Below are 27,349 nucleotides of genomic sequence, written 5' to 3' on the forward strand. Positions count from 1 at the left end.
TTCAAATGACTGACGACCAATAAAAGTTTACTGGTCAACAGGTGTATTGTGCTGCCAGTCCGTTTGCGTAAATGGACCTTTTGTCTTGTCTGGCAATCATTGCAAAGAGAGATGAAAGCCTTGCAGAAAAAATATAAAGCATAATGTGAGCCCTGCTAATGCTTCTGAGAGTCCTAGGAAGCTCACTGCACGCTGCTCCGCCATGCACGTAATATGTAGGCTTCTAACTTTAGAACTCTGGATGCCACTTAGTGTATGATCATACACATTATATAGTCATTACTACTTTTCAATCGATGAGGTACAATAAAATCTACACCATATATATGCGGAAGGTGAGGAGATTTTAGCTCCTTTTGTTTGCTGTTAGTGGTGTGTAGTGGCCATTGTCTCCTATTGCTGGTGCACTGTGGACTCGGCAATGGTTGGCTCAGGCGCCGCACCTTTTAGGTCAGAGACCCAAGAAGTTTACCGTGACATGTCAATGGGCTTCATACAATCAGTTTTCAGTTTTGAAAATTTTTGCTTAGCCGCAATAGATCAATGTGTGATTTTTGGATTTCAAGTACATGTCTTTTTCTACAGCTGTAGGTTATTAGGTTATGTAGACGCCCTGAGCTCTAGGGTTAAGTTCTTATGTATGAGGTGGATATAAAAGAATAAAGAAATAATAAAAAATCTAGTTTGCTCATCGGGTATTGCAACATTCCCAATTATTGAGGTTTAACTACTAGATGGATTTTAGGGTGATGAATACATTTGCTACATTTGATGCAATGTCTATTTTAGATCTAGTTCTTTATACTTTTCAATAGATGCAATGCAATAAAATATCTATACCGGCTGGTGACTTACTTGAAATCTCCCATTAACTTCTAATTCAGTAGAAAAAATTGCAATGATGGAATAATAGGTATAAGAATAAACCTACCCCTTGTATTCGCAGCTCTTCCTTTAATGGAGCCAAACTGCACTTCTTCCCCAGCATGCAGCTGTACCATCTAGAAAGAAATAGCCAACAGGGTACATAATTGAGGAGCTTTAAATCACGGCAGGAAAATCCATGCGCCGAGGGCAGCCCCCGTATTATGAATAAATTATTAGGTAGTGATTCAGACATCTTGACATCTCTCCCTGCAACAGCATGAACATGGGAAACACAATTTCTGATTTGCATTAATTAATCAAGTTTAAATCATTCTAATGTCGCACTGTGGAAATGTCGCATGGGGCGATAATTGACTGCACATTTTATGAGACAAAGACCTCAGGTACCACAATTGGCCAAAATCTAAATAACCAGGACGGTACACTACAATTTCAAATATTTTGGTGCAATCAAAGCATTACAATCCAGATAAAAGACCACACTGTAGATCTTATTAGTGGGTCTGGCTTTTTTGTTATATTTTTATCCTTTGTTTAAAAACAGAATAAAAAAAATCCAACTTTCTGCAATAAGAATGTGGAATAAGAGTTGATTTTCCTATGAACCAAAGGGGCTGATACATATGTAAAAAAAAAAGGTTTTTGATTTTTTTTTCTCAAGAAACAAGGCCACTCTTGTCCATGGACTGAGTCTGGAACTGCAGCCAAGCCGGATTCAAGTGAGCAGCAAAATCAGATCCAATTCATGGCTGAGAGTTGATCGGACATGTGAAAACTGAATCATGTGACTAAAGCGGTGTTGCAGTTCCCTGCACGGTGGGTTGCCAGGAGTGCCACCGCGCAGGGTAAGGCTTAGTTTACATACGACGCTTACTTTCTATTTTCTGCGGTCAAAACCTTCCCTCTTAGCAGTAAAACCGCTGCATATAAAAGCACAGCTATTTGCTGCGTATTCCAAGTTTGATTTGTCTACAGTATATATGTTTAATAAATTTAGTTTTATTAATCAAAAACGCAGCAAAAAAACACAGAAAAGTATTGACACATTGAAGATTTCAAAAACATTGCAGCTCTCAAATTCAGCCAGGGGGAAGAAAAAACAAGCGTGAGCATGAGATTTCTGAAATATGATTTTGCTGGTACTGTAAAACACGGCTACTACTGCAGGAAAAAAAAAAAAACGTTGCAAAAACAGTGTGTGGGAACATAGCCTAAAAAACTGTGTACGGCCAGAAGTGCTAGACCTTCAATGTAGCGAACAACCAGAGAAATTTGTGCATCTGGGGTTGATGCATTTAACTTGACAAGCAAGGTCTATAATTTTTTTTATTTCTATAGCACCAACATATTCCGCAGCACTTTACAATTTAGAGGGGACAAGATTAGACATTACAAAGTAACACATAGGCCAACGCATATGAAGAGAAGTGGGGGCCCTGCTTGCAATATATGAAAGCTGGAAACGGCTATATCAACATCCCGGACAGTGGTGATCTGACAACCTTACTCTTGTGTGTAGAAGAGCCTTGAGACCTGGCGTAAAAATGGCCACACACATTACACAGAAGTAGGTTGACGATTAAAAGGGTTTTCCCACGAACAAAAGTTGATTTTAATCAATAGATCTTGGAATAATAATAACTTACACAATTGGTTGTGTTTAAATAAAATGTTCCTGTGCTGAGATAATCTTATAAATGTGCCCCTGCTGTGTACTGTGTAATGGCTGTGTCTGACCGTGCAGGAACATGGTCTGATCATACCACATCTCCTGGGCAGGGGAGGAAGAAAAAGAGTATACAAACATTACAGCAGGGGATTGCGAATGATTCTTTCTTTGAAGTAAAACATTGTATAAAAACAGGCAGTGAAATGTTTTACTTCAAAGAAAGAATCATCTGTGATCCCATGCTGTCCTGTTTGTATCCTCTTTTGCTTCCTCGCCTGCCCAGGAGCTGTGGTATGATCAGACCATGTTCCTGTATGGTCAGACACAGCCATTACACAGTACACAGCAGGGACACATTTATAAGATTATCTCAGCACAGGAACATTTTATTTAAACACATCCAATTGTGGAACTTATTATTATTCCAAGATCTATTTATTAAAATGAACTTTTGTTCATGGGAAAACCCCTTTAAACAAATGTTCATCTAGTGAAAGATACTTGTGCCAAAGCAGCTGTTTTAGTCCATATCAGCCATTACAAGTGTTCAGACTGGTCATAGGTTTGTGGTCGATGGAACGTTCTATCAAGGAGAGATTTTTTGTGGACTAGCACCTACAAGTGCTTCTCACTAAATTAGAATATCATTAAAAAGTTAATTTATTTCAGTTCTTCAATACAAAAAGTGAAACTCATATTATATAGAGTTATTACAAACAGAGTGATCTATTTCAAGTGTTTATTTCTGTTAATGTTGATGATTATGGCTTACAGCCAATGAAAACACAAAAGTCACTATCTCAGTAAATGAGAATAATTAACAAAAAACACCTGCAAAGGCTTCCTACGCGTTTAAAAAGGTCCCTTAGTCTGTTTCAGTAGGCTCCACAATCAAGGGGAAGGCTGCTGACTTGACAGGTGTCCAGAAGGCAGTCATTGACACGCTCCACAAGGAGGGTAAGCAACAAAAGGTCACTGCTAATGAAGATGGCTGTTCACAGAGTGCTGTATCCAAGCATATTCATGGAAAGTTGAGTGGAAGGAAAAAGTGTGGTACAAAAAGGTGCACAAGCAACCAAGATAACCGCAGCTTTGAAAGGTTTGTTAAGAAAAGGCCATTCAAAAATTTGGTGGAAGATTCACAAGGAGTGGACCGCTGCTGGAGTCATTGCTTCAAGAGCCACCACACACAGACGTATCCAGGACATGGGCTACAAGTGTCGCATTCCTTGTGTCAAGACACTCATGACCAATAGACAACGCCAGAAGCATCTTACCTGGGCCAAGGAGAAAAAGACCTGGACTGATGCTCAGTGATCCAAGGTGTTGTTTTCAGATGAAAGTAAATGTTGCATTTCATTTGGAAATCAAGGTCCCAGAGTCTGGAGGAAGAGTGGAGAGGCCACAATCCAAGCTGCTTGAGATCTAGTGTGGAGTTTCCACAATCAGTGATGGTTTGGGGAGCCATGTCATCTGCTGGTGTAGGTCCACTGTGTTTTATCAAGACCCAAAGTCAGCGCAGCCGTCTTCCAGGAAATTTTAGAGCACTTCATGCTTCCCTCTGCCGACAAGCTTTTTGGAGATGGAAATTTCATTCTCCAGCAGGACTTGGCCCCTGTTCACACTGCCAAAAGTACCAATACCTGGTTTATATACAACAGTATCACTGTGCTTGATTGGCCAGCAAAGTCGCCTGACCTTAACCCCATAGATGATCTATGGGGTATTGTCAAGAGGAAGATGAGAGACAGCAGACCCAACAATGCAGACGAGCTGAAGGCTGCTATCAAAGCCACCTGGGCTTCCATAACACCTCAGCAGGGCCACAGTCTGATCGCCTCCATGCCACGCCGCATTGATGCAGTAATTGATGCAAAAGGAGCCCGACCAAGTATTGAGTGCATTTACCGAACATACATTTCAGTAGGCCAACATTTCAGATTTTAAAATCATTTTTCAAGCTGTTGTTATAAAGTATTCTAATTTACTGAGATAGTGACTGTTGTGTTTTCATTGGCTGTAAGCCATAATCATCAACATTAACAGAAACAGAAATAAACACTTGAAATAGATCACTCTGTTTGTAATGACTCTATATAATATAAGAGTTTCACTTTTTGTATTGAAGAACTGAAATAAATTAACTTTTTGATGATATTCTAATTTAGTGAGAAGCACCTGTATCTGTCAAAAACCATAAACTTACTTCTGTCTAAATGATCATTGTCTGTCATCAGTTGACTAAAACAATCAGTGCCGCATTTTACAGGTGTGTTCACACAAGTGTATGAAAAGATCATTCACTTTCATCCAGAAAGCTCGAGACGATTTTTTTCCTCACTTGTCATCTCGGTGCTGTCCATTTTTTTTCTTACAGCAGCTGCAATAATTTAAAATATCATTTACTAGGTTTCCTGTGTTATAAAATTGTTATGTATCCATTATCTGTCTCCGTACGGCATCTGTTTTTTTTTCACGCATCCATGGACTGAATTGAATGGGTAAGTCTCATCCGATTTACGGAAGAAATTAGTGCATGCTGTGATTCTTTCACACGCAGATTCACCGCCCCATTGAATAACATCCGAGTGGTATACGTTTTTTCCCATGGACAGCACTTGGACCAAAAATTATGGTCATGTGTATGAGCAGTGAGTGAAATCATCCATTTTTTTTTTATCAACTTTTGACTCAAAGAGCCTCATCATGCTAACCCAGAATTTCTATTCTTTTCTACAATTCTCAATCTTATCATGTGACTACTTTCTAGTGTAATTTTTGATGTTTTTGTAATTTTTCTATCAGACGGAACGCTCTGCAGCCAGTGTGGTTTTTTTTTCTTATGACTGCTACCTCCAGCTAAATACTAATTAGGCTTCAAAAGCAGATCTCCATCACAGGTTAGTCAGGAAAGGATTCACTATATCAGTTTCCCCTGAGCGAGCTCTTGACAGCTCAATGTAGCAGCCCTGTGTAGCACGTTTGGGGCCCGCTCCTATAAATACAGCCCCCTGGAAGATTTAGCGCTCTCAGAGCAGTCAAGCTCAGGATTTATGTCGGGGAGCCCATCTGTTCACTAATCACATAGCATTGCAGTCACTTGTGCTCGCTGTCAGAGAGGTGTCATGTCAGGAAGGAGCTGGTCTTCACCAATCATGCTTGATACCACACTTGACTGTTACAGAGGGAGATAAGAGCGGGGGATCACACACAGCCTGGGTGTAGCAGTAAGCAGAGTAAATTGTCACAGTGGTTCGGCCAGATCAGCTGTCAAACTCAGAGATTTTACTAGTAATTAAGCAAAATAGCACACATTGACCCGCCGCGAGGCTGACACAACACATTACACATGAACCGTCAAGCAGAAGGCATTTCTCGTTAACATGGCAGCGATCTGGTAATGATCATAATGCAGCTTACAGTAAGAGGCGCTTATTCATATGGCAGTAAGGGTGAGGCCAAACATCAAGGCTGAATATCCGCCCAACTTCAGTGGCCACACAATTATGATAAAAAAAAAATTAAAAAATCACATGGTCATTGTCCCGCTGGGAACGGGTGGAGTTTCGGTCACACCAGCTAAACCAGGTGGCCACAGCTTAATGGATACATTTTTTTATTTTTTTTTTTAAGGAAAAATATGCACAGAAAGCTTTTGTGATGTAGATTTCAGTATTTAGTTCCAAAATATATATAAAAAAGAGGCTTCAAATAAGGCTTAAAAGGAATTTAACCCATTAACCCACTCCTCTCACCCCATTTGGGCATGCAGGTCTTGGAAATGTAAATCCATAGACACCTTTATATTTTCTATCTGCTGCTGCATTCCTGAGAAATTAGTGTTTAATTAATATGCAAATGAGGCATTATGTGCTCTGGACATAACAGAGCACTTAACAAGCCTCTGCCTCCAGTCCAGTAGCAACCTCTTTAGCTTGAGTGATAGCTCAATGTCTGTGTGACGTCAGGCAACAGGCATGGAAACCGTGATCTATTAATCAAGCTAAATAGGCTGGTGCTGGACAGGGATACAATCTAAGGAGGTAGTGGCATCTTAAGTGCTCTGTCATGCCCAGAGCACTTAATGATGTATTTACATATGCAATTACTCAGGAATGCAGCAATAAAGAGAAGATACAAGGGTGTCTATGGATTTACATTTCAAAGGCCTTTAAGCCCACATGTAGTGAGAGGGGTGGGTTAATGGTTGATATTACAGGCAGATTCCTTTTCTATTAACTTCAATGGGAAACTGTACCTATAGTGTACATGGCTTTTATTTTCTATGAGTTTTTACAGCATGGAAAAAAAACAGTATTAAGTCAACTCTAGCAGTGCTTTGCCAACCAAATAAATTGAAAGCATAAAAAAAATATATTATTTTTTTTTACATGTTTATAGGGCACTTTTTTCTGTTTCCGATTGATTCAGTAGCCAATTGGAAAGTAGCTCTAGATCCTCACTGACACAGTAATGCTCAAGTCAGCAAATATTAGGTGCATCTCACTAAATTAGAATATCATCAAAAAGTTAATTTATTTCAGTTCTTCAATACAAAAAGTGAAACTCATATATTGTATAGAGTCATTACAAACAGAGTGATCTAATTCTAGTGTTTATTTCTGTTAATGTTGATGATTATGGCTTACAGCCAATGAAAACACATAGTTACATCGTTCATAAGGCCGAAAAAAGACAAGCGTCCATCCAGTTCAGCCTATTTCTTGTGCACTGCAGCTATTCCGCAGCGTTGATCCAGGGGAAGGCAAAAAAAAAAAAACATGCAGTATAGGCCAATTTACATCATTGAGGAAAAATTCACTTCCCGACACCAATCTGGCAGTAAGATTAAATCCCTGGATTAATTAACTAAGCATAAGATGTAATTTTATTGTTCTCAAGAAAGGCGTCCAGGCCTCTCTTGAACTCATTAAGTGAGTTGGACATCACCACTTCCTCTCCCAGAGAGTTCCAGAGTCTCACGGCTCTGACCGTAAAGAATCCCCTTCTATGCTGGTGCAGGAACCTCTTTTCCTCCAGACACATAGTGTGCCCCCTCGTCTTTGTCACCATCCTTGGTATAAACAGGTCATGGTAGAGATCTCTGTACTGCCCCCTGATGTATTTATACATGTTTATGAGGTCTCCCCTAAGCCTTCTCTTTTCCAACGTAAATAGGCCTAATTTTGACAACCTCTCTGGGTATTCTAGTCCCTCCATTCCCTTTATTACCTTAGTCGCCCTCCTTTGTACCCTCTCTAGCTCCAATATGTCTTTCCTGAGCACCGGAGCCCAGAACTGTGCACAATATTCTAAGTTCGGCCTTACCAGCGCTTTATACAGAGGAAGAACAATGTTCTCATCATATGCCCCTATTCCTCTTCTGATGCATGCCATGACTCTATTTGCCTTCGCAGCTGCTGCCTGACACTGGGCACTCCAATTTAATTTGCTATTAACCAAGACGCCCAGGTCCTTCTCCATGTCAGATTTCTCCAACGGTTTCCCATTTAATATGTATGGGTGACTGCTGTTTTTCTTTCCCATGTGCATGACCTTACATTTATCGGCATTGAACCCCATTTGCCATTTTTTGGCCCAACTCCCCAATTTATCTAAATCCTCCTGTAGCTGTGCCCTATCCTCATCTGTATTAACTACTTTACAAAGTTTAGTATCATCTGCAAATATTGCTATTTTACTATGCAACCCTTCCACTAGATCATTAATAAATATATTAAATAATATAGGGCCCAAGACAGACCCTTGAGGCACCCCGCTAGTAACCCTGACACCCCCTGAGCTTACTCCATTGATAACCACCCTCTGCTTTCTATCACTCAGCCAGCTATTTACCCACTTGCACACATTATCCCCCAGACCAAGCATTCTCATTTTATATACCAACCTTTTGTGTGGCACGGTATCAAACGCTTTGGAGAAGTCAAGGTATACAACATCCACTGACTCTCCCCGGTCCAGCTGTGAGCTCACCTCCTCGTAGAAGGCCATCAGGTTTGTTTGGCAGGAGCGATCCCTCATGAATCCATGTTGATATGGAGTTAGACAGTTATTATCATTAAGATATTCTACAATAGCATCTCTAAGAAATCCTTCAAACAATTTACCCACAACAGACGTTAAGCTGACTGGTCTATAGTTCCCAGGGTCACTTTTAGACCCCTTTTTGAATATTGCTACCACATTTGCTTGGCGCCAGTCTAGTGGGACAGTCCCTGTCCATAAAGAGTGCTTGAATATAAGATACAGCGGTCTGTCTATCACATTACTTAATTCTTTTAGTACCCGGGGGTGTATGGGCCTGGTGACTTGTCTATTTTTATATTATTTAGGCGTTTCTGAACTTCCTCCTGGGTTAGGTGGGTGATATTTTTAACATTATCTCAGTAAATTAGAATACTTTATAACAACAGCTTGAAAAATGTTTTTAAAATCCAAAATGTTAACCTACTGAAATGTATGTTCAGTAAATGCCCTCAATACTTGGTCGGGCTCCTTTTGCATCAATTACTGCATCAATGTGGCATGGCATGGAGGCGATCAGCCTGTGACACTGCTGAGGTTTTATGGAAGCCCAGGTTGCTTTGATAGCAGCCTTCAGCTCGTCTGCGTTGTTGGGTCTGGTGTCTCTCATCTTCCTCTTGACAATACCCCATAGATTCTCTATGGGGTTAAGGTCAGATGAGTTTGCTGGCCAATCAAGCACAGTGATACTGTTGTTTTTCAACCAGGTATTGGTACTTTTGGCAGTGTGGACAGGTGCCAAGTCCTACTGGAGAATGAAATTTCCATCTCCAAAAAGCTTGTCAGCAGAGGGAAGCATGAAGTGCTCTAAAATTTCCTGGTAGACGGCTGCGCTGACTTTGGTCTTGATAAAACACAGTGGACCTACACCAGCAGATGACATGGCTCCCCAAACCATCACTGATTGTGGAAACTTCACACTAGACCTCAAGCAGCTTGGATTGTGGCCTCTCTACTCTTCCTAGACGCTTTTGACAGTGTCTATTGGTCATGAGTGGGTTGACACAAGGAATGCGACACTTGTAGCCCAGGTCCTGGATACGTCTGTGTGTGATGGCTCTTGAAGCAATGACTCCAGCAGCAGTCCACTGATTTTGAATGTCCCCCAAATTTTTGAATGGCCTTTTCTGAACAATCCTTTCAAGGCTGCAGTTATCCCGGTTGCTTGTGCATCTTTTTCCACTACACTTTTTCCTTCCACTCAACTTTCCATTAATGTCTCTCCACTCTTCCTCCAGACTCCGTGACCTTGATTTCCAAATGAAAATTGGAACTCTGGGACCTTGTGGAGTGTCAATGACTGCCTTCTGGACATCTGTCAAGTCAGCAGTCTTCCCATTATTGTGGAGCCTACTGAAACAGACTAAGGGACCTTTTTAAACGCTTAGGGAGCCTTTGCAGGTGTTTTTGTTAATTATTCTCATTTACTGAGATAATGACTTTTGTGATTTCATTGGCTGTAAGCCATAATCATCAACATTAACAGAAATAAACACTTGAAATAGATCACTCTGTTTGTAATGACTCTATATAATATATGAGTTTCACTTTTTGTATTGAAGAACTGAAATAAATTCACGTTTTGATGATATTCTAATTTTGTGAGATGCACCTGTAACTTAAACAGGTTATTACAATTAGGGATTGTTGGTCGCTATAACACCTTTTATAGCCCACGGGCTCATGCTCAACAGTTTTCAAGGTGAGAACAGTGGCATTATTTTTTTTTTTCTCTTCATTTTCATGATTGGGGAAGGGGTAGTCCCAGCAATTGACATTTATCATGTGAATAGATAATTTTTATTTTGAAAACTAATCTTTCCACAAATTTTATTGAGTAGTTTCTTCTTAATTCTTTCTACCAGGGAACAAGCCGTGCCTACTTTGGCAAATAAAGCATCAGGCATAACTTTTTATGGATTACCACGCTGACATAAGAAGAAAAAAAGTTTAAAGCACCATCCATAACGTACGTTAGTATTATTCTGATGGTCATAAGCTGCTCTAGCAATGTGAATGAGCAGACTAACATGAGAGTAAATGGAGAGTGCTAGTTGTAGGTTATTACAAGTGGCAATCTCAAGCACCCGTACATTATACAAGGACTGATTTGCTATTCTTTTCCACCAGAATATAAATGTCTCACCTTAACCTCTTCTTCAGCTGCAGACTGTCATGAATGATTCTTTTTACAAACTCCAACTCTCCCCCCTCCGCCATGATCTCGGTAATGCCCCCGGTATTCACAGAGCTGGGGGGCGGCCGGCGAGGGTTTCTAGAGTTCACTCCCTGTGAGCAAAGAGGAGGTTTTCAATTTTACTAAGGGCAAAACTAATAGTATAGTTAAAAGACATTTATATGGAAAATTCTGTGAAATAAGAAAGATATTTCCGAGTATTTTAATGTAGAAAATCTGCTAAACCAATCCAGGACAGAAGATTTAATAGGAAAGTTTTCAATCACATAGTGAGATTTCATAGACAAAACTAATGTGTCTCTTAAAGCACCACTCCAGCGTTTTTCTTTTTAGCGCTGGAGTGGTGACACTAATTTAAGTTCACTGACCCTAGTATTATACTCACCAGCCACCGTCTTCAGCTGTTCCCGGCACCGCTATGGTCCCGCGCTGCCATCTTGTGACCACAACTGCTGACTGACCAGAAGTCAGAGGTAATGGTCACAAGCTCTAAATGTAAGTCTGTGGGATCCTCGTTCTGGCTCTCCTAGACTTACATTGAGTTGTGGCTTCTGGATCGCCAGCAAACACTGGAGTGATCCGGCAGGTCAGAACTTGCAGAAGATTGCCCGGAGCAGCATAGGTAGCAGAAGACGACAGCGGCAGGTAAGTATAATACTGGGGCAGGGAACTTACATTAGTGACACCACTCCAGGGCTGCAACAACAAAAAAAAAAAACGCTAGAGTGGTGCTTTAAAAGAAAGGACACCCATTGGCAGACAGCCGCTGCTAGTGTCTTGCTCCTTGTCACCACAGAGCAAGGTACTAGATGGCTTTATTAGAGCGAGTACCTAGCTCAAGACCAACAAAGTTAGGTGGCACTATAGACCGTTTTCATCCTTCTGGAGGAAAGTAAATTTGCATACATTTTCCCAAGGGAGCAATGCCTCGCCTGCAAGTCTCCCGATGCCAGCAATATTAATGATTAATTAAAAATCTTGCTGGTGTATTAGTTCTTCATGCAATGAAATAATTGCATTTTGATTTCCCTTTCAAATGTATGGCTAGTTCATTGGATCATTTTTTTTTTGTTCCGGCTCCCCCAACTATTAAATATTTTCCAAAAGGGTACATGTACGTGGCATTAATTAGATCAGACATCCCTCTGATTGTCCACTACTCTGACAACCCCTTCTCAATCAATCACTATATTTTGCACATATAAAATAATAACAGCCTATAATCACCTACTGTGCTGGCACCGGCTCTCCCAGGGCTTGTGTGACACTGTTGTGTCACGTGAGCCCAGCAGCCAATCAGCAGCTGCTTCCCTCTCACTTCCTTCGGAATGGACTCCAGGAAAAAGTGAGAGCGGTTGCTGTTTTCTGACTTTCTCCGAATGTCAGTTACAACTGAAGGAAGCAGCTGCTGGGCTCACGTGACGCAAGAGTGTCACTCAAGCCTGGGATAGTCGGCACAATAGGCGATTATAAGCTGTTATTATTTTACATGGGGAAAATATAGTGATTGAAAAGTGGTTGTCCGAATAGTAGACAACCCCTTTAACCCTTATATAAAATGGTATTAAGCTGAATGTATTTGTAAACCTGTCTCAGTGCTTAACAGGCGTCTCTAATTTTTTTCAAACCTGTCGTCACAAAAAAAAAAAAAAAACATGGGTTGTTAATATTACAGAAAACACTAGCTCCATTTTATCAAAAGGACATTATGTCACTTTTCTGGTGCATTTCCTTTGATTAATGTACCATCATGTAAAAATCAATGACAGTTTTAGCCATGAAGACTATTCTAGAGCAGTTCAAAGTACAAAATAATTTCCTTTAATAAGAGCTGCCTTGGAAACCTCAGGAAGAATGAGTCAGCACGGAGCATCCTGTGCAGCACAATCAAAACACTTTGCTGCTTGCATAGGAGATATGGTTTATGCAAAAGATAAAAAAATGGGACCGATCAGGAAGTCAGAGCATTAATTCATTCTGAGCTAAAATGGTCAAAAAGTTCCATGTATTTGCCTTGTAAACATATACTCCAATACACAACATTAAAAGCACCTGTCTAATATTGTGTAGGTCTTTCTCCTGAAGCCAAAACAAAATCTGTCGCCCATGGCACTGACTCCACTAGAGCTCTGAAGGTGTCCGGCACCAAGATGTTAGCAGCAGATCCTCGAAGTCCCATAGGGTGAGAAGTGGGACTTCCATGGAATGAATGTGCTTTTTCCAGCACATCACACAGATGCTCAAGCAGGCTGACATCTGGGGGATTTAGAGGCCAAGTCAATACCTTGTACTCGGTCATGTTACAAAATCACTTTTGAGCATTTTGCAGTGAAAGAGGGTCCTACCTTTAGGGAATACCACTGTCATAAAAAGGTGCACTTGGTCTGCGTCAAAGTAAGATCTATATGAGTGGCAGAATCAAAGGTTTCCCAGCCGAACATTCCTCGGAACATCGGACTGCCTCTGCCAGTTTGTCTTGTTTTCACATGGCATCTTGGTGCCATCTATTCCCTAGGTAAGAGGTGCACATGCATCTGACTGTCCACATGATAAGAAGAATATATGATAAGGCCAGGCTGCTGCCTTCTTCCATTGCTCCATGGTCCAGCTCTGACCAGGACTGTGGAGTCGATAAGTCAAACCTCCAACTCCTCAATTTCCCTGATTCCCGACTCCACAGCCCGGCCTCACTACTGAGCGTGTACATAAAGTGCAGCACACATTCATCTCAACTAAAAGCTGAGATACTTAGATCAGGAACAGAGCAGACATTTATAGGACATTTCATAACTTTCCAAAATTCTTCAGAAAACATTTACAGCACATCCTGCATTGATCTACTGAACCCAATATAATTATATATTTTAGGAGTCGGTCCATTTTATACCGACTCCGCCAAAATGGATACAGACTCCAACTCCACAGCCCTGGTTCTGATGCTTACATGCCCGATGTAGGACATTTTGACTATGAACAGGATCACCATGGGCTCTCTGACCAGTCTGCAACTTATGTGACCAGCTACATTTTGTGTGTCCTTACACCTCTAAGGCTGCGTGCCCACTATGCGTTTTTCAAGAGCTTTTGCCGAGGAATTTCCGCAGCGAAAATGCTTAAACGCTTGGTAATACGTGCCCCGTGGTCCCCAATGATAATCGGCATGTGCCGTGCACATGCTGCGGAAATTTCCGCTGAGGATTATCACTGCGGAAAAATACGCAGTATGTCTATTCATTTTGCGGACAAGCAGCGTAATTGCCGCCATTGACTTGCATTGAATCGCATAATATCCGCATGAGCACATGCAGATATAAAGCGATTCAATGTGCGGATAGTACCTGGGTCTGGAGAAGAGGAGACTCTCCTTCAGACTCTGGTACCATAGAACCTGTTAAAAAAAAGAATTTAAAATAAAAAATAAAGATTATACTTACCTTCCGATGGCCCCCGGTGTTTTCTCCGCTACGTCCGGTCCCTTGTATGGCTCGCGATGGTCTAAAAGGAACTGCGGTTACGTCATTTAGTCATGTGACAGGTCATGTAACCGCTGAGGTCGGCGGTCGCGTGAACTGTCACATGACTAAATGACGTCACTGTAGGTCCTTTTAGACCACCGCGAGACCGGACGCAGCGGAGAAAACACTGGGGGCCATCGGAAGGTAAGTATAATCTTTATTTTTTTACCATTTTTATTCTTTTTTTAACTATTACTTGGTCACACTATATAAATCCATGCCGGTTGCATGGATTTATATAGTGTGACCAAGTTATCAAGCACTTTTCCAAGTGATGCTACAATCGCTTGGAAAAGCGCTTGATAATCCGCATGCAGAAATGCATGCAAAAACGCTTGACAAACGCTTCTACCTAGCAGGAAAAACGCATGTAAAATCCGCATGCGTTTTTCCTGCCAGGGAGATGCGGAAAAAATCTGCAGCATTTCTGCATCGTGGGAACTTAGCCTTACAGCCAGCATTCACTTTTTCAGCAATTTGAGCTTCAGTGGCTCCTTTGATGTATCAGAACAAGCAGGCAAACCTTCACCCCCATAAGGCATTGATGAGTCTGGGTTACCTATAACCCAGTTTTCATTCACCAGTTGTTTTTCCTTGAACCTCTTTTGGTAGGCAATCAGATCTTTACACTTATCTATTTTCCTTGCTTCCTCCTATGTATGTATCTATCTATCTATCTATCCACAAACGCGCACGTGCGCACTCGATAGACATATAGCATATATGTCTATCAAGTATTGGGAAATTAAAGGGGTATCCAATACCTATAATGCCCTTTATAAATATCTATCTTTAATCCCCAACTACCTTTATAATTTGGTTAATTATGACATTTGCTAGTGTTCTCCCTATCCAGCAAATCCCTATATCTGTTATTTAACTTTACTTCCTGTGACTTTTTGTTTGAGGGGAGTCTCAAGAGGGATGTCACAGGAGGATGGCCCAGCAGTCACTTCCTTCTCCCCCTCCTGAAACAGGCCATCATCAGGGCGAGATACACTCAAATATAAGGATTAGCTGTACAGGGAGAAGACTAGGGACTTTTATAATAAAGCTAATTATAAAAGTAGTTGAGGCGTAAAGACCGATATTTATAAAGGGCATTATAGGTAACGGACCACCCCTTTAAAGGGAATCTGTCACCACTTTGGAGTTATCAGACCTCTATGGGCATACAGGGTATAGAAAAGTAAATCTATACATACCTGTATGGCCCATAGTAGAGGTTTGATTGCAGAGAAATCTGTTTTTATAAACTCTGTTCTTCACAGGCTTGGCGTCCCCCGCCTATGTTTTTATTATTCCCCCAAATCCCCGACTATATGCTTAATTATCATATTCCCCCCTCCCCCCCTGCCCTGTGACGTGCACTGTGCTCCCTGACTTCCCAGGCATGCGGGGTTACTTTTCTATAACCTGTATGGCCACAGTAGAGGTCTGATAAAGGGAATCTGTCACCACTTTCGAGTTAAGGCAACAACAGCCTGCTATGAATCATGCTAGGATCCAGGCCCTTATACATTACAGTGACAGACAGTCAGGGGCTCTACAGTCAATCACTAGCGATTGATGGACGCGGTGTCACCTGTTGTACCTGAGCTTCCATTTGATTGGCGAAAAAAGGAGGATTGCACATGCAAAAATCATAGATGATGCCAGACTCCTCTTTTAATGCATCCATTAGAAGTGTTTTCTGAGGGACTTTAACAACTAAAAGGCAAAAATAAATAATGAATTAAAGTTGAACAAAGTTGAACAATTTAACCACAATCACTGTAAATAAGCGTAAAACACGAAACATTCACCAATTATTATCATCATCTAGAATTTCCAGCATGTTGTAACATTAACATTTCCTCTCAGTGGATCTAACGGACCCGAATATAAAAAAAACAACAAATAAATAGGATTATTTATCCTCCCCAACAGTGTTTCTGGATGGCACCATGAATCTGGGCAGGGTGAATTCTCCTGGCCTCTACTACTCACAGAGACTGGGCTGTCAGGGGATGAACATGGAGGATGTTTCCCATTATTTCTTTGTCCAAAATTGGGGAGCTATTTGGCACTACTGCCAAGACATTGCTCATGGCGAATTTTCCAATGGAGGAAAGCTAATTTCAGATTTTGGGGGTCATATGGGACCCAACATTTCTGACTAAGCTGGTTTTTGTTAACTAACAGGTCAAATGTTTATAAATCTGCATTGGAAAAGTGGTGTCCCATGCAAAGGCTAAATTGCAAGTATCTGTGCTTTTGAACACCCCCATTATTTGCCCAATGTTTCCCCATGTAGCTGTTTCTTTTCAAATGGAAAAGCAAAAACATACCTGTGGAAAATCACCAGCTTGTCGGATTGGACCAGATAAAGAACTTTAAAGGGCTTTTTTAATAAGCTATTTTGCCATTAATAAGTATAAAAAGCGGAGAGGAGTTTGTCATCTAAACCTTTTATTCTATTGTGAAGCATTTTGCAGATCTCTGAATGCAGCCGCTGATGTAAACAATGGAGGTTTTCAATCTGGTTTCTATGGCTACATCCAGGGACACGGGTATATTTCTACTTTAATGACTTTTACTAACAAAATAAAAAGGAAAAAAAAATAAATAAAATTTGTAGCTTTATACATGCAAAGCCACGTGCACAACCTGCCGCTTTGGGCCCTCGCACAGCCCACAATGCCATTCTGCGTCTGTCCCACAGATGGCTGCAGGATCAGACTTTGAATAAACACAAGGTTCTGGTCTGTAAATCGAACTACACTATGTATGGGGCAATATTCTTCACGCGTAACTTTCGCCCGTGGGGAGAATCTCAGGTATGCACTGGTCCATCCATTGTCTTGGCCACATACCGACAGCCACTGACCTAAAATAACACCATCTGTACCAGGCTTTAAACGGGTTGGCAATGAAAAACATTTAACACCTATCCACAAGATACAGAAAGTAAGTAATTTCCGGCACTCACACGTTCAGTGAATAATTGCTTCTTTTATTTCATTGTCAATTCCAATGGTCGTTTCAGCCTGTCCCAGGCTTTGTTCAACAATGATTGTTGGAAAAAGCCTGTGACAGGCTGAAACGTGCATTGGAATGGACAATGAAATAAAAGAAGCAATTATTCACTGAACGTGAGTGTGCCGGAAATTACTTACTTTCTGCATATTCCACTCCACGAGCACCACGCCAACAGAGTGCCGACCCACTATCCTTGTGTTCATCTATCCGCAAGATAGGCAACAAGTGCATGATCAGAGAGCCCCATGTCTGGGACCCCAAAATGATCATGAGAACATGGGTCTTGTGATCCCTATTCGGATAATCGCGCCTGTGCATTACTGCTCAATCTAAAGTCTATAAGACTTTGGATGAAGGACTACACTGTGAGATCCAGAATTATTTGAACAATGACTGAATCTTCCTGATTTAGGCTCAGCTTGCCACTATTTTTTTATTTAACCCCTTTACGCCCCAAGGTGGTTTGCACGTTAATGACCAGGTCAATTTTTACAATTCTGACCGCTGTCACTTTATGAGGTAATTACTCTGGAACGCTTCAACGGATCCCACTGATTCTGAGATTGTTTTTTCATGACATATTGTACTTCATGATTTTGGTAAAATTTCTTTGATAACTCTTGCATTTATTTGTGAAAAAAAAAAACGGAAATTCTGGCGAAAATTTTGAAAATGTAGCATTTTTCAAAATTTAAATTTTTATGCCCTTAAATCAGAGAGATATGTCACACAAAATAGTTAATAAATAACATTTCCCACATGTCTACTTTATATCAGCACAACTTTGGAACCAAAACTTTTTTTTGTTATGGAGCTATAAAGGTTAAAAGTTGACCAGCGATTTCTCATTTTTCCAACAAAATTTACAAAACCATTTTTCTAGGGACCACATCACATTTGAAGTCACTTTGAGAGGTCTTTATGACAGAAAATACCCAAAAGTGAAACCATTCTAAAAACTGCACCCCTCAAGGTGCTCAAAACCACATTCAAGAACTTTATTAACCCTTCAGGTGCTTCACAGGAATTTTTGGAATGTGGAAGAAAAAAAATGAACATTTAACTTTTTTCACAAAAATGTTACTTTAGACCCAATTTTTTTTATTTTCGCAGGGGTAACATGAAAAAATGGACCCCAAAATTTGTTGTGCAATTTCCCCTGGGCACGCACATACCCCATATGTGGGGAAAAAACACTGTTTGGGCGCACGGCATGGCTCGGAAGGGAAGGAGCGCCATTTGTATTTTCGATTGTAAAATTTGCTTGACTAATTAGCGGACGCCATGTTGCGTTTGGAGAGCCCCTGATGTGCCTAAACAGTGGAAACCCCCCACAAGTGACCCCATTTTGGAAACTAGACCCCCCTGGGAACTTATCTAGATGGGTGGTGAGCATTTTGAACCCCCAAGTGCTTCACAAATTAATTTAGGTGGTAAAAATAAACTTTTTCATTCCTGTCATGCCACTTTTCATTAATTCCTAAAAAGCACCTGAAGGGTTAATAAACTATACGTCCGCAGTGTTGAATTACGTTGAGAAGTACGGTTATTAAAATGGTGCCACATTTGGGGGTTACCAATACATGGTTCCCCCAAAGTCACTACAAAACTGAATAGGTCCCTAAATAAAAATACGTTTTGTAAATTTCCTTGAAAAAAGAAAAAATTACTGCTACATTTTTAAACCTTCTAAAATGCTAACAAAATAAAACAACATTTTACAAATGGTGTTTATGTAAAGCAGACATTAGGGAAATGTTATTTAATAATGTTTTTGAGTGGTATGACTATCTGGACTAAAGGTATAATCATTCAAAGTGTAAAAATTGCAAAATAATTAAAATTTGTCAAATTTCTGATATTTTTAGAAATAAAACGCAAAACATATCAACCTAAATCAACCATTATCATAAAGTGTAACGTGTTACGCAAAAAAAAAAAAACAATCTCAAAATCAATGGGATATGTTGAAGCATTCCAGAGTTATTACTACATAACACATCAGATTTTAAAAAATTGGCCCGGTCACTAAGGGGTAATTAAAGGGGTTAAAAGAAAATATCCTGGAAAACGTTTAGGAATTGCAACCATTTTTGTTGGAATGTGAGCAAAAAGTATCGTCCTGTACACTTCAGATTTCATCCGGCTGCTTTTGTCTTCAGTCACATCAGTATACACTAGTGACCCAGTGCCATTGGATGCCATGCATGCTCATGCCGTCACACTGCCTCCACCAAAACTTGTGTCACTGTCCAAATATTTCTGGACCGATTTTACATACCTTTAATGAGATCTGCCAAATGATTCTGCTCAACATTTTTCTTGGCGTAATTATAACAGATGTCATCCACTTCAGTTGCAAGGAAATACCAGCCATTTAGCGTGGCCCCAAGTAATGGATATATGCAGGATGCACCGGTACCTGGGCACAAGATAACACTAGAATATTTCATGTTCTACTTTGGTTCACTTACTCCGAAAAATGTTGAAGAAAAAAACATGTTATTTCAATCTCTAATAACAAAAAAATAAGTACTATAACTCCACAAATATAAAAAAAAAACAACAAAACAATATAATGGCTATGATGACTTACATAAAATCACTTCAGGAGGAGAAAGGAGATTTCACATAAATGGTCCAAGTATATAAAGAAATAAGGGTACTCCCAACATCAATTATATATAAAAATTTTTACGAAGGTGTGTGGTGATCACCAAGTAAAAAAAGGAGTAACAAAGGGAATATTAAAATGAATATTTTATTTGAGACATATCTAAAAATAAATAAAAAATAAAAGGAAAAGGTACCAATCGAGGGAAGACACAATAAGAGCTTTTTAGTGCTTGGGAGGATATTAGATGAAAAAATAATGCAAATAGGGCTAAAATTGTCCTTAATCAAAATTTCATGTTGACAAATATCGGCTCAGCAGCGCTCTTTGTGAATATAATTGATAACATTCCAAAAATGATTCAACCAATCCAATGAAAAACAAAGAAGAACCCGTAGTTGACCTATATGTTCTACATGACGCGGCAAATCACAGACAATAGCATATCAGGTGAGGGAAAAAATAGTGTTCTCGTGCCTTGAGCACATAGAATAACACTGCCAAAATATACAAAGTTCACCTCTGACTGATATGCCAATTGCCAAAGCGAGTCCTCCAATGAAAAGTGGAATATCAAAAAAATCAACACCAAATAGACAGTTCACAATAAAGTCATCAAAAAATATATCTATATCCCATACCAATGTGAACGCTCCTGCTTCCTGCCCAAATGCTATTGTCGGTGATTTGCCGCATCATGTAGAACATATAGGTCAACTACGGGTGCTTCTTTGTTTTTCATTGGATTGATTGAATCATTTTTGGAATGTTATCAATTATATTCACAAAGAGCGCTGCTGAGCCGATATTTGTCAACATGAAATTTTGATTAAGGACAATTTTAGCCCTATTTGCATTATTTTTTCATCTAATATCCTCCCAAGCACTAAAAAGCTCCTATTGTGTCTTCCCTTGATTGGTACCTTTTCCTTTTATTTTTTATTTATTTTTATATATGTCTCAAATAAAATATTCATTTTAATATTCCCTTTGTTACTCCTTTTTTTACTTGGTGATCACCACACACCTTCGTAAAAATTTGTATATATTATAGGAGGAGAAAGGAGTACATTGGTGCCAAATTTGGTGACTTTTTAAAAAGTTGCAATTGATGTAAAAGCCGAAAACATCTGGAAACCGCAAACCCTGCCCACAACGGTGAACATGAAAAATGTGCTTAATTTTAAATACAAATTCCATCTGGCAAAGAACATACAGTGGCATGTAGAAGTTTGGGCACCCGTGGTCACAATTACGTAGAAGTTTGGGCACCCGTGGTCACAATTACTGTCATTGTGACCAGTGAAGCAAGTTGAAGAAAAAATTATTTCTAAAAGGCCTAAAGGTAAAAATGACACATTTCCTTTGTATTTAAGGCAAAAAATATATATATTGTCATCTTTTAGATTTTAAAAATTACAAAAAGGAAAATGGGCAAAAGTTTGGACACCCTTGGAGATTTATGTGCTCAGATAACTTTGACCAAGGTTTCAGACCTTAGCCTGTTAGGGTTATGACTTGTTCACGATCATCGTTAGGAAAGGTCAGGTGATGCAAATTTCACAGCTTTATAAAAACCCAGCCTCCTCTAACCTTGTGCCAAAAAACAGCAGCCATGGGTTCTTCTAAGCAGCAGCCTAGCACTCTGAAAATGAAAATGGCGGAGGCCCACAAAGCAGAAGAAGGCTATAACAAGATAGCAAAGCGTTTTCAAGATGCCCTTTCCTCAGTTTGAATTGTAATTAAGAAATGGCAGTTAACAGGAACAGTGGAGGTCAAGATAAGGTCTGGAAGACCAAGCAAAATTTCAGTGAGAGCTGCTCGTAGGATTGCTGGAGAGGCAAATCAGAACCCCCCGCTTGACTGCAAAAGACCTTCAAAAAGATTTAGCAGACTCTGGAGTTGTGGTACATTTTCTACTGTTCAGAGACACCTGCACAAATATGTACTTCATGGACGAGTCATCAGAAGAAAACCTCTCCTGCGTCCTCATCATAAAATTCAGCATCAGAAGTGCAAAAGAACATCTAAACAAGCCTGGTGCATTTTGGAAACAAGTCCCTTGGACCGATGAGGTTAAAATAGAACTCTTTGGCCACACTGATCAAAGGTATGTGTGGAGAAAAAAAGAACACAGAATTTCAGGAAAAGATCATCTCGCCTACCATTAAGCATGACTGTGGATCAGTCATGCTTTGGGGTTGTGTTGCAGTCAATGGCACAGTAACATTTTACAGGTAGAGGGAAGAATGAATTCAATGAAATTTCAACAAATTCTTGATGCAAACATAACACCATCTGTAAAAAAGCTGAAGTTGAAAAGAGGATGGCTGAAGCTGAAGGTTTTACAATGGCCCTCACAGTCCCCTGATCTGAACATCATTGAAAATCTGTGGCTAGACCTCAAAATAGCAGTGAATGAAAGATGACCCAGAAATCTCAGAGAACTGGAAGAATGGATGCAAATCCTTCAAACAAGAATTGAAAGACTCTTGTCTGGCTACAAAAAGCATTTACAAGCTGTGATAAAGGGGGTGCTGCTAGGTACTAACCATACAGGGTTCTTAAACTTTTGTATCTGTCCATTTTCCTTTTTTTTAATTTTTAAAATGTAAAAGATGAAAAGGAAAAAAAAAAAATAATAATAATAAGTATGCAAAAAATAAAGGTGCAGCACTAGCAATAGAGAGGTGGGTGCAGAGCCTCACAGGCATAACCAGACCTCCAAATAAACAAAAAAGATGGAGGCAGCACTCCAAAAGGATCAAATATAAGGAGCTTTATTGACCCATGTCAAAAATGGTGACGTTTCGTCCCTAGTGAGGGACTTTCTCAAGCTCTCAATGGCTTGAGAAAGTCCCTCACTAGGGACGAAACGTCGCCATTTTTGACATGGGTCAATAAAGCTCCTTATATTTGATCCTTTTGGAGTGCTGCCTCTATCTTTTTTGTTTATTATGGTCCTCTGAGTCATGTATGCCACTGCACGAAATGTAATTGGGGGGATCTCAATTTTACCTTTCTTTGTAGGTGTATTAATGTCTGAGCTACAATGATTTTAGTATATAAAAACGCATAAAATGCTATAACAAAAAATGAAACAATTAACCAAATATCTATCATCACAAAAATCAAGAGGTCTGTTGAAATGGATTTTTAACCTTCTTTCACAACAGTGTCATGACGTCCGTATATAACGGAGCCCTGACACGCGTGCTATACAGTCATGGCCAAAAGTTTTGAGAATGACACCAAAATTATATTTTCACATGATCTGCTGGCCTCTGGTTTTTATTAGTGTTTGTCTGATGTTTATATCACATACAGAAATATAATTGCAATCATATTATGAGTACCAATAGGTTATATTGACAGTTAGAATGAGTTAATGCAGCAAGTCAATATTTGCAGTGTTGCCCCTTCTTCTTCAAGACCTCTGTAATTCTCCCTGGCATGCTCTCAATCAACTTTTGGACCAAATCCTGACTGATAGCAGTCCATTCTTGCATAATCAATGCTTGCATTTAGCCAGAATTTGTTGGTTTTTGTTTGTCCACCCGTCTCTTGATGATTGACCACAAGTTCTCAATGGGATTAAGATCTGGGGAGTTTCCAGGCCATGGACCCAAAATCTCTATGTTTTGTTCCATGAGCCATTTAGTTATCACCTTTGCTTTATGGCAAGGTGCTCCATCATGCTGGAAAAGGCATTTTTGGGCGCCAAACTGCTCTTGGACGGTTGGGAGAAGTTGCTCTTGGAGGACATTCTGGTACCATTCTTTATTCATGGCTGTGTTTTTAGGCAAGACTGAATGAGCCGATTCCCTTGGCTGAGAAGCAACCCCACACATGAATGGTTTCAGGATGCTTTACAGTTGGCATGAGACAAGACTGGTGGGAGCGCTCACCTCTTCTTCTCCGAATAAGCTGTTTTCCAGATGTCCCAAACAATCGAAAAGGGGATTCATCAGAGAAAATGACTTTGCCCCAGTCCTCAGCAGTCCACTCCCTGTACCTTTTGCAGAATATCAGTCGGTCCTTGATGTTTTTTCTGGAGAGAAGTGGCTTCTTTGCTGCCCTCCTTGAAACCAGCCCTTGCTCAAAGAGTCTTCGCCTCACAGTGCGTGCAGAAGCACTCACACCAGCCTGCTGCCATTCCTGAGCAAGCTCGACACTGCTGGTAGTTCGATCCCGCAGCTGAAACAGTTTTAAGATACGGTCCTGGCGCTTGCTGGTCTTTCTTGGGCGCCCTGGAGCCTTTTTGACAACAATGGAAGCTCTCTCCTTGAAGTTCTTGATGATGCGATAGATTGTTGACTAAGGTGCAATCTTTGTAGCTGCGATACTCTTCCCTGTTAGGCCATTTTTGTGCAGTGCAATGATGGCTGCACGTGTTTCTTTAGAGATAACCATGGTTAACTAAAGAGAAACAATGATACCAAGAACCAGCCTCCTTTTAAAGTGTCCAGTGATGTCATTCTTACTTAATCATGACTGATTGATCGCCAGCCCTGTCCTCATCAACACCCACACCTGTGTTAATGGATCAATCACTAAAACGATGTTAGCTGCTCCTTTTAAGGCAGGACTGCAATGATGTTGAAATGTGTTTTGGGGGTTAAAGTTCATTTTCTGAGCAAATATTGACTTTGCAAGTACAGTAATTGCTGTTAAGCTGATCACTCTTTGACATTCAGGAGTATATGAAAATTGCCATTACAAAAAATGAAGCAGTAAACTTTGGAAAAATTACTATTTGTCTCATTCTCAATACTTTTGGCCATGACTGTATACTCACTCGAACATCAGTGAACCCCTGACCTGACACGGAGGGGTCTGCTGGGTTTCTGTTTTGTTTGTTTTTTAGGACAAGAGCAGCACTGATGACTTTTCTTTCCATTACAAATACCAGAAATCTCAGTGACACCTTCAACAGATGTGTTAAATGCAAAAACGTGAACATAATCTTATAATGATGCACAATCAAAATACTACCAAAACAATATGCAGAAAAAAGCAATATATTTCACATTACCCTAACAGTATAACTATTACAAAAAAAAAACAAAATGATGATTAATGTAATATTTAATTTGAATATAACCTACAGGATCATGAAAAAAATATATTGAGCATATGTGTTAGTAACAAGTACACCTTTATAACAGTCTCCTGCAGGGATAACCCAAAATACCATCTAAACTTTAAGTTTTCTTTAGTCTACGGACCCATAGATGCCTGTTTTTTTAGAAGATATACAGACAAAGGAGAACGTGCTCCTTGATCTCCCTGAAACGGCCGCTCTTCCAAGAAGGGAACAGCATGGAGAAAACCTGCTCAATACGCTACATTAACTGACTTCACGCTGACAGAGCTACAGACATGACGGGCTCCTTTAACTTTCTCTTAATCAACAGATTTCGTCATTTAATATTTGATTATTAGTAATTTCATTAGATCTTTACCAAAAAGGATAAAAAACAATATTACGTTCAAGTTTTGTATTAAATCTTAGAAAATGAAATTATGTTCCCACACTTAATGAGCAAAATCAATAGACAGCAGGGAGTGTGGGCTGAAAATCCTAATAACCTAGTGTATGGGAAGCAAAAAGCAGCCGCAGATTTGTCCTTGAAAGGCCCGGGAAGAGCTCTCATTAGCGAATACCGCTCTGGATGATTGGGGTGGCTCCTTCAGAAAGATGAAGCAATGTCCAATATTTCAATTCCTAATTTACAGGAAACACACAACAACACAAAGCTTAACATCACCTATGGTGCCGCTCCATGACTTCAGGAATACATAGCACAAAAAGTAGGATTTCCCTGTTCAATCAGTTACAATGATTTATCATTATTTATACCGAGCTGCACAATCTATTTAAAGGGAATGTGTCACAAGAAAATGATGTATTGTTCAAATCGAGTTTTTACGTTAAAGAGTAACCGATGATTTATTATTTTATTTCATAAATCTATAGTACACATGAAAAAAAGCAACTTTGTAATACATATTAGCAGAGAAATCTGCTTCTTTCTCCTCCTAGATTGATCCTTCACTCTTAATTAATGGTTAAAATCTGTATTCAGGTAAAGACAGATTTTCCCATCAAGGAGATAGATGACAATTGGTGCTTTTAAAGTTCTATGCAGATATAGGAGAAGTGAGGAGCTAGAGGCAGACACAGACATTCTGGTGCCAGTTCTACAGTTACAGATCTCTATTAAACTTTATTAGCATCAACTGCCATCTCCTATCTCAGCAATAAGAAAGTCTGTATTCACCTATAGGGGTTTTAGCATGAACAAAGACAATTTTAATTAAAAGATCTTGGAATAATAATAACTTCCACAATTGGATGTGTAAATAAAATGTTCCTGTGCTGAGATAATCTTATAAATGCGCCCCTGCTATGTCCTGTTTAATGGCTGTGTCTGACAGTGCAGGAACATGTTCTGATCATACTACATGATGATGAAAAAGCATATATTTTATTGTCACCGTTTTTTTATTTGTTTATTTTTTACAGTGAACCCTGAAAGGGTTAACTAGTGTGACAGTTTTATAGGTTGGGTCGTTCTGGAAGAGACGATAGCAAATATGTGTACTTTGTCTATTCTTGTTTTTACATAAATATACCTATTTATTGGTATAATATTACTTTCATTTTTTATTTATTTTGTGATATTTTTACACACTTTTTTTTACTTAGTCCCTTAGTCCCTCTATGGGACTTATACTCTGATTGCTGGTATAATGCATTGCAATGCTCATGTACTGCAACACATTATACCAGTCAGTGAAGCACTGACAGAACGCCTGTTAGACCATACTCCTGGCGCCGATCGGATGGGAGAGGAAGGCCGCTCCCTCTCCCGGCCTCGAAAATGCTGCGATCAATATAGATCGCGGCATTCAGAGAGTTAAGCAGCCAGGGTGAAGCGGGCACCGCTCCTGGCAATGATAGCCAAGTTACGGCTGCCATATAAGCTGAGCTACCGGTGGCAATTGTGCAGCAAAGCTCCTGTACCGCATGTGATCGCCATGACGTAGCCATACATCAAAGTTCGGGAACCCCTATGGGACCATGACGTAGGGTACTACAAAGGTCATGAAAGGGTTTAAAAAAAAAGAAGAAGAACTTGACTGGCCCACATAGAGCACTGAACTCAACCCCATGAAACAACTTAGGAATGAACTAAAAAGAAGATTGTGGGCCAAGCGCTCTGATCCAGAATCCATGTCTGACCTCACAAATGCTGTAATGATATAACAGGCAGACTGTCATCTGACAAATAGGCAAAACGATTGCTCGTTGGGTGAAAAAATGTTTTGTGCTGCGTAAAAAAAAAAAAAAAAAATGTTCTTGGGAGTGCACCGTCCTGTGTAACCAGAACATG

General features: G+C 39.9%; 1 protein-coding gene across 6 annotated transcripts in view; it reads right to left on the bottom strand.

Annotated features, from left to right (window-relative positions):
- The window catches only part of METTL16 (methyltransferase 16, RNA N6-adenosine), a 78,474-nt gene that overhangs the window by 30,953 nt on the left and 20,172 nt on the right, over positions 1-27,349 (bottom strand). For all 6 annotated transcript variants that reach the window (XM_073667791.1, XM_073667793.1, XM_073667792.1 and 3 more), the window contains 4 exons: positions 19,617-19,757; positions 15,909-16,024; positions 10,749-10,891; positions 932-1,001 (listed from right to left, as the gene is read on the bottom strand). In XM_073667791.1, coding sequence (XP_073523892.1) covers positions 932-1,001; positions 10,749-10,891; positions 15,909-16,024; positions 19,617-19,757 — 470 coding nt within the window. The remainder of the gene's footprint in view (positions 1-931; positions 1,002-10,748; positions 10,892-15,908; positions 16,025-19,616; positions 19,758-27,349) is intronic.

The sequence above is a fragment of the Phyllobates terribilis genome, unplaced genomic scaffold, assembly GCF_046119375.1.
Source record: "Phyllobates terribilis strain yellow unplaced genomic scaffold, ASM4611937v1 Scaffold_2__4_contigs__length_985480577, whole genome shotgun sequence".
Classification (NCBI taxonomy): domain Eukaryota; kingdom Metazoa; phylum Chordata; class Amphibia; order Anura; family Dendrobatidae; genus Phyllobates; species Phyllobates terribilis.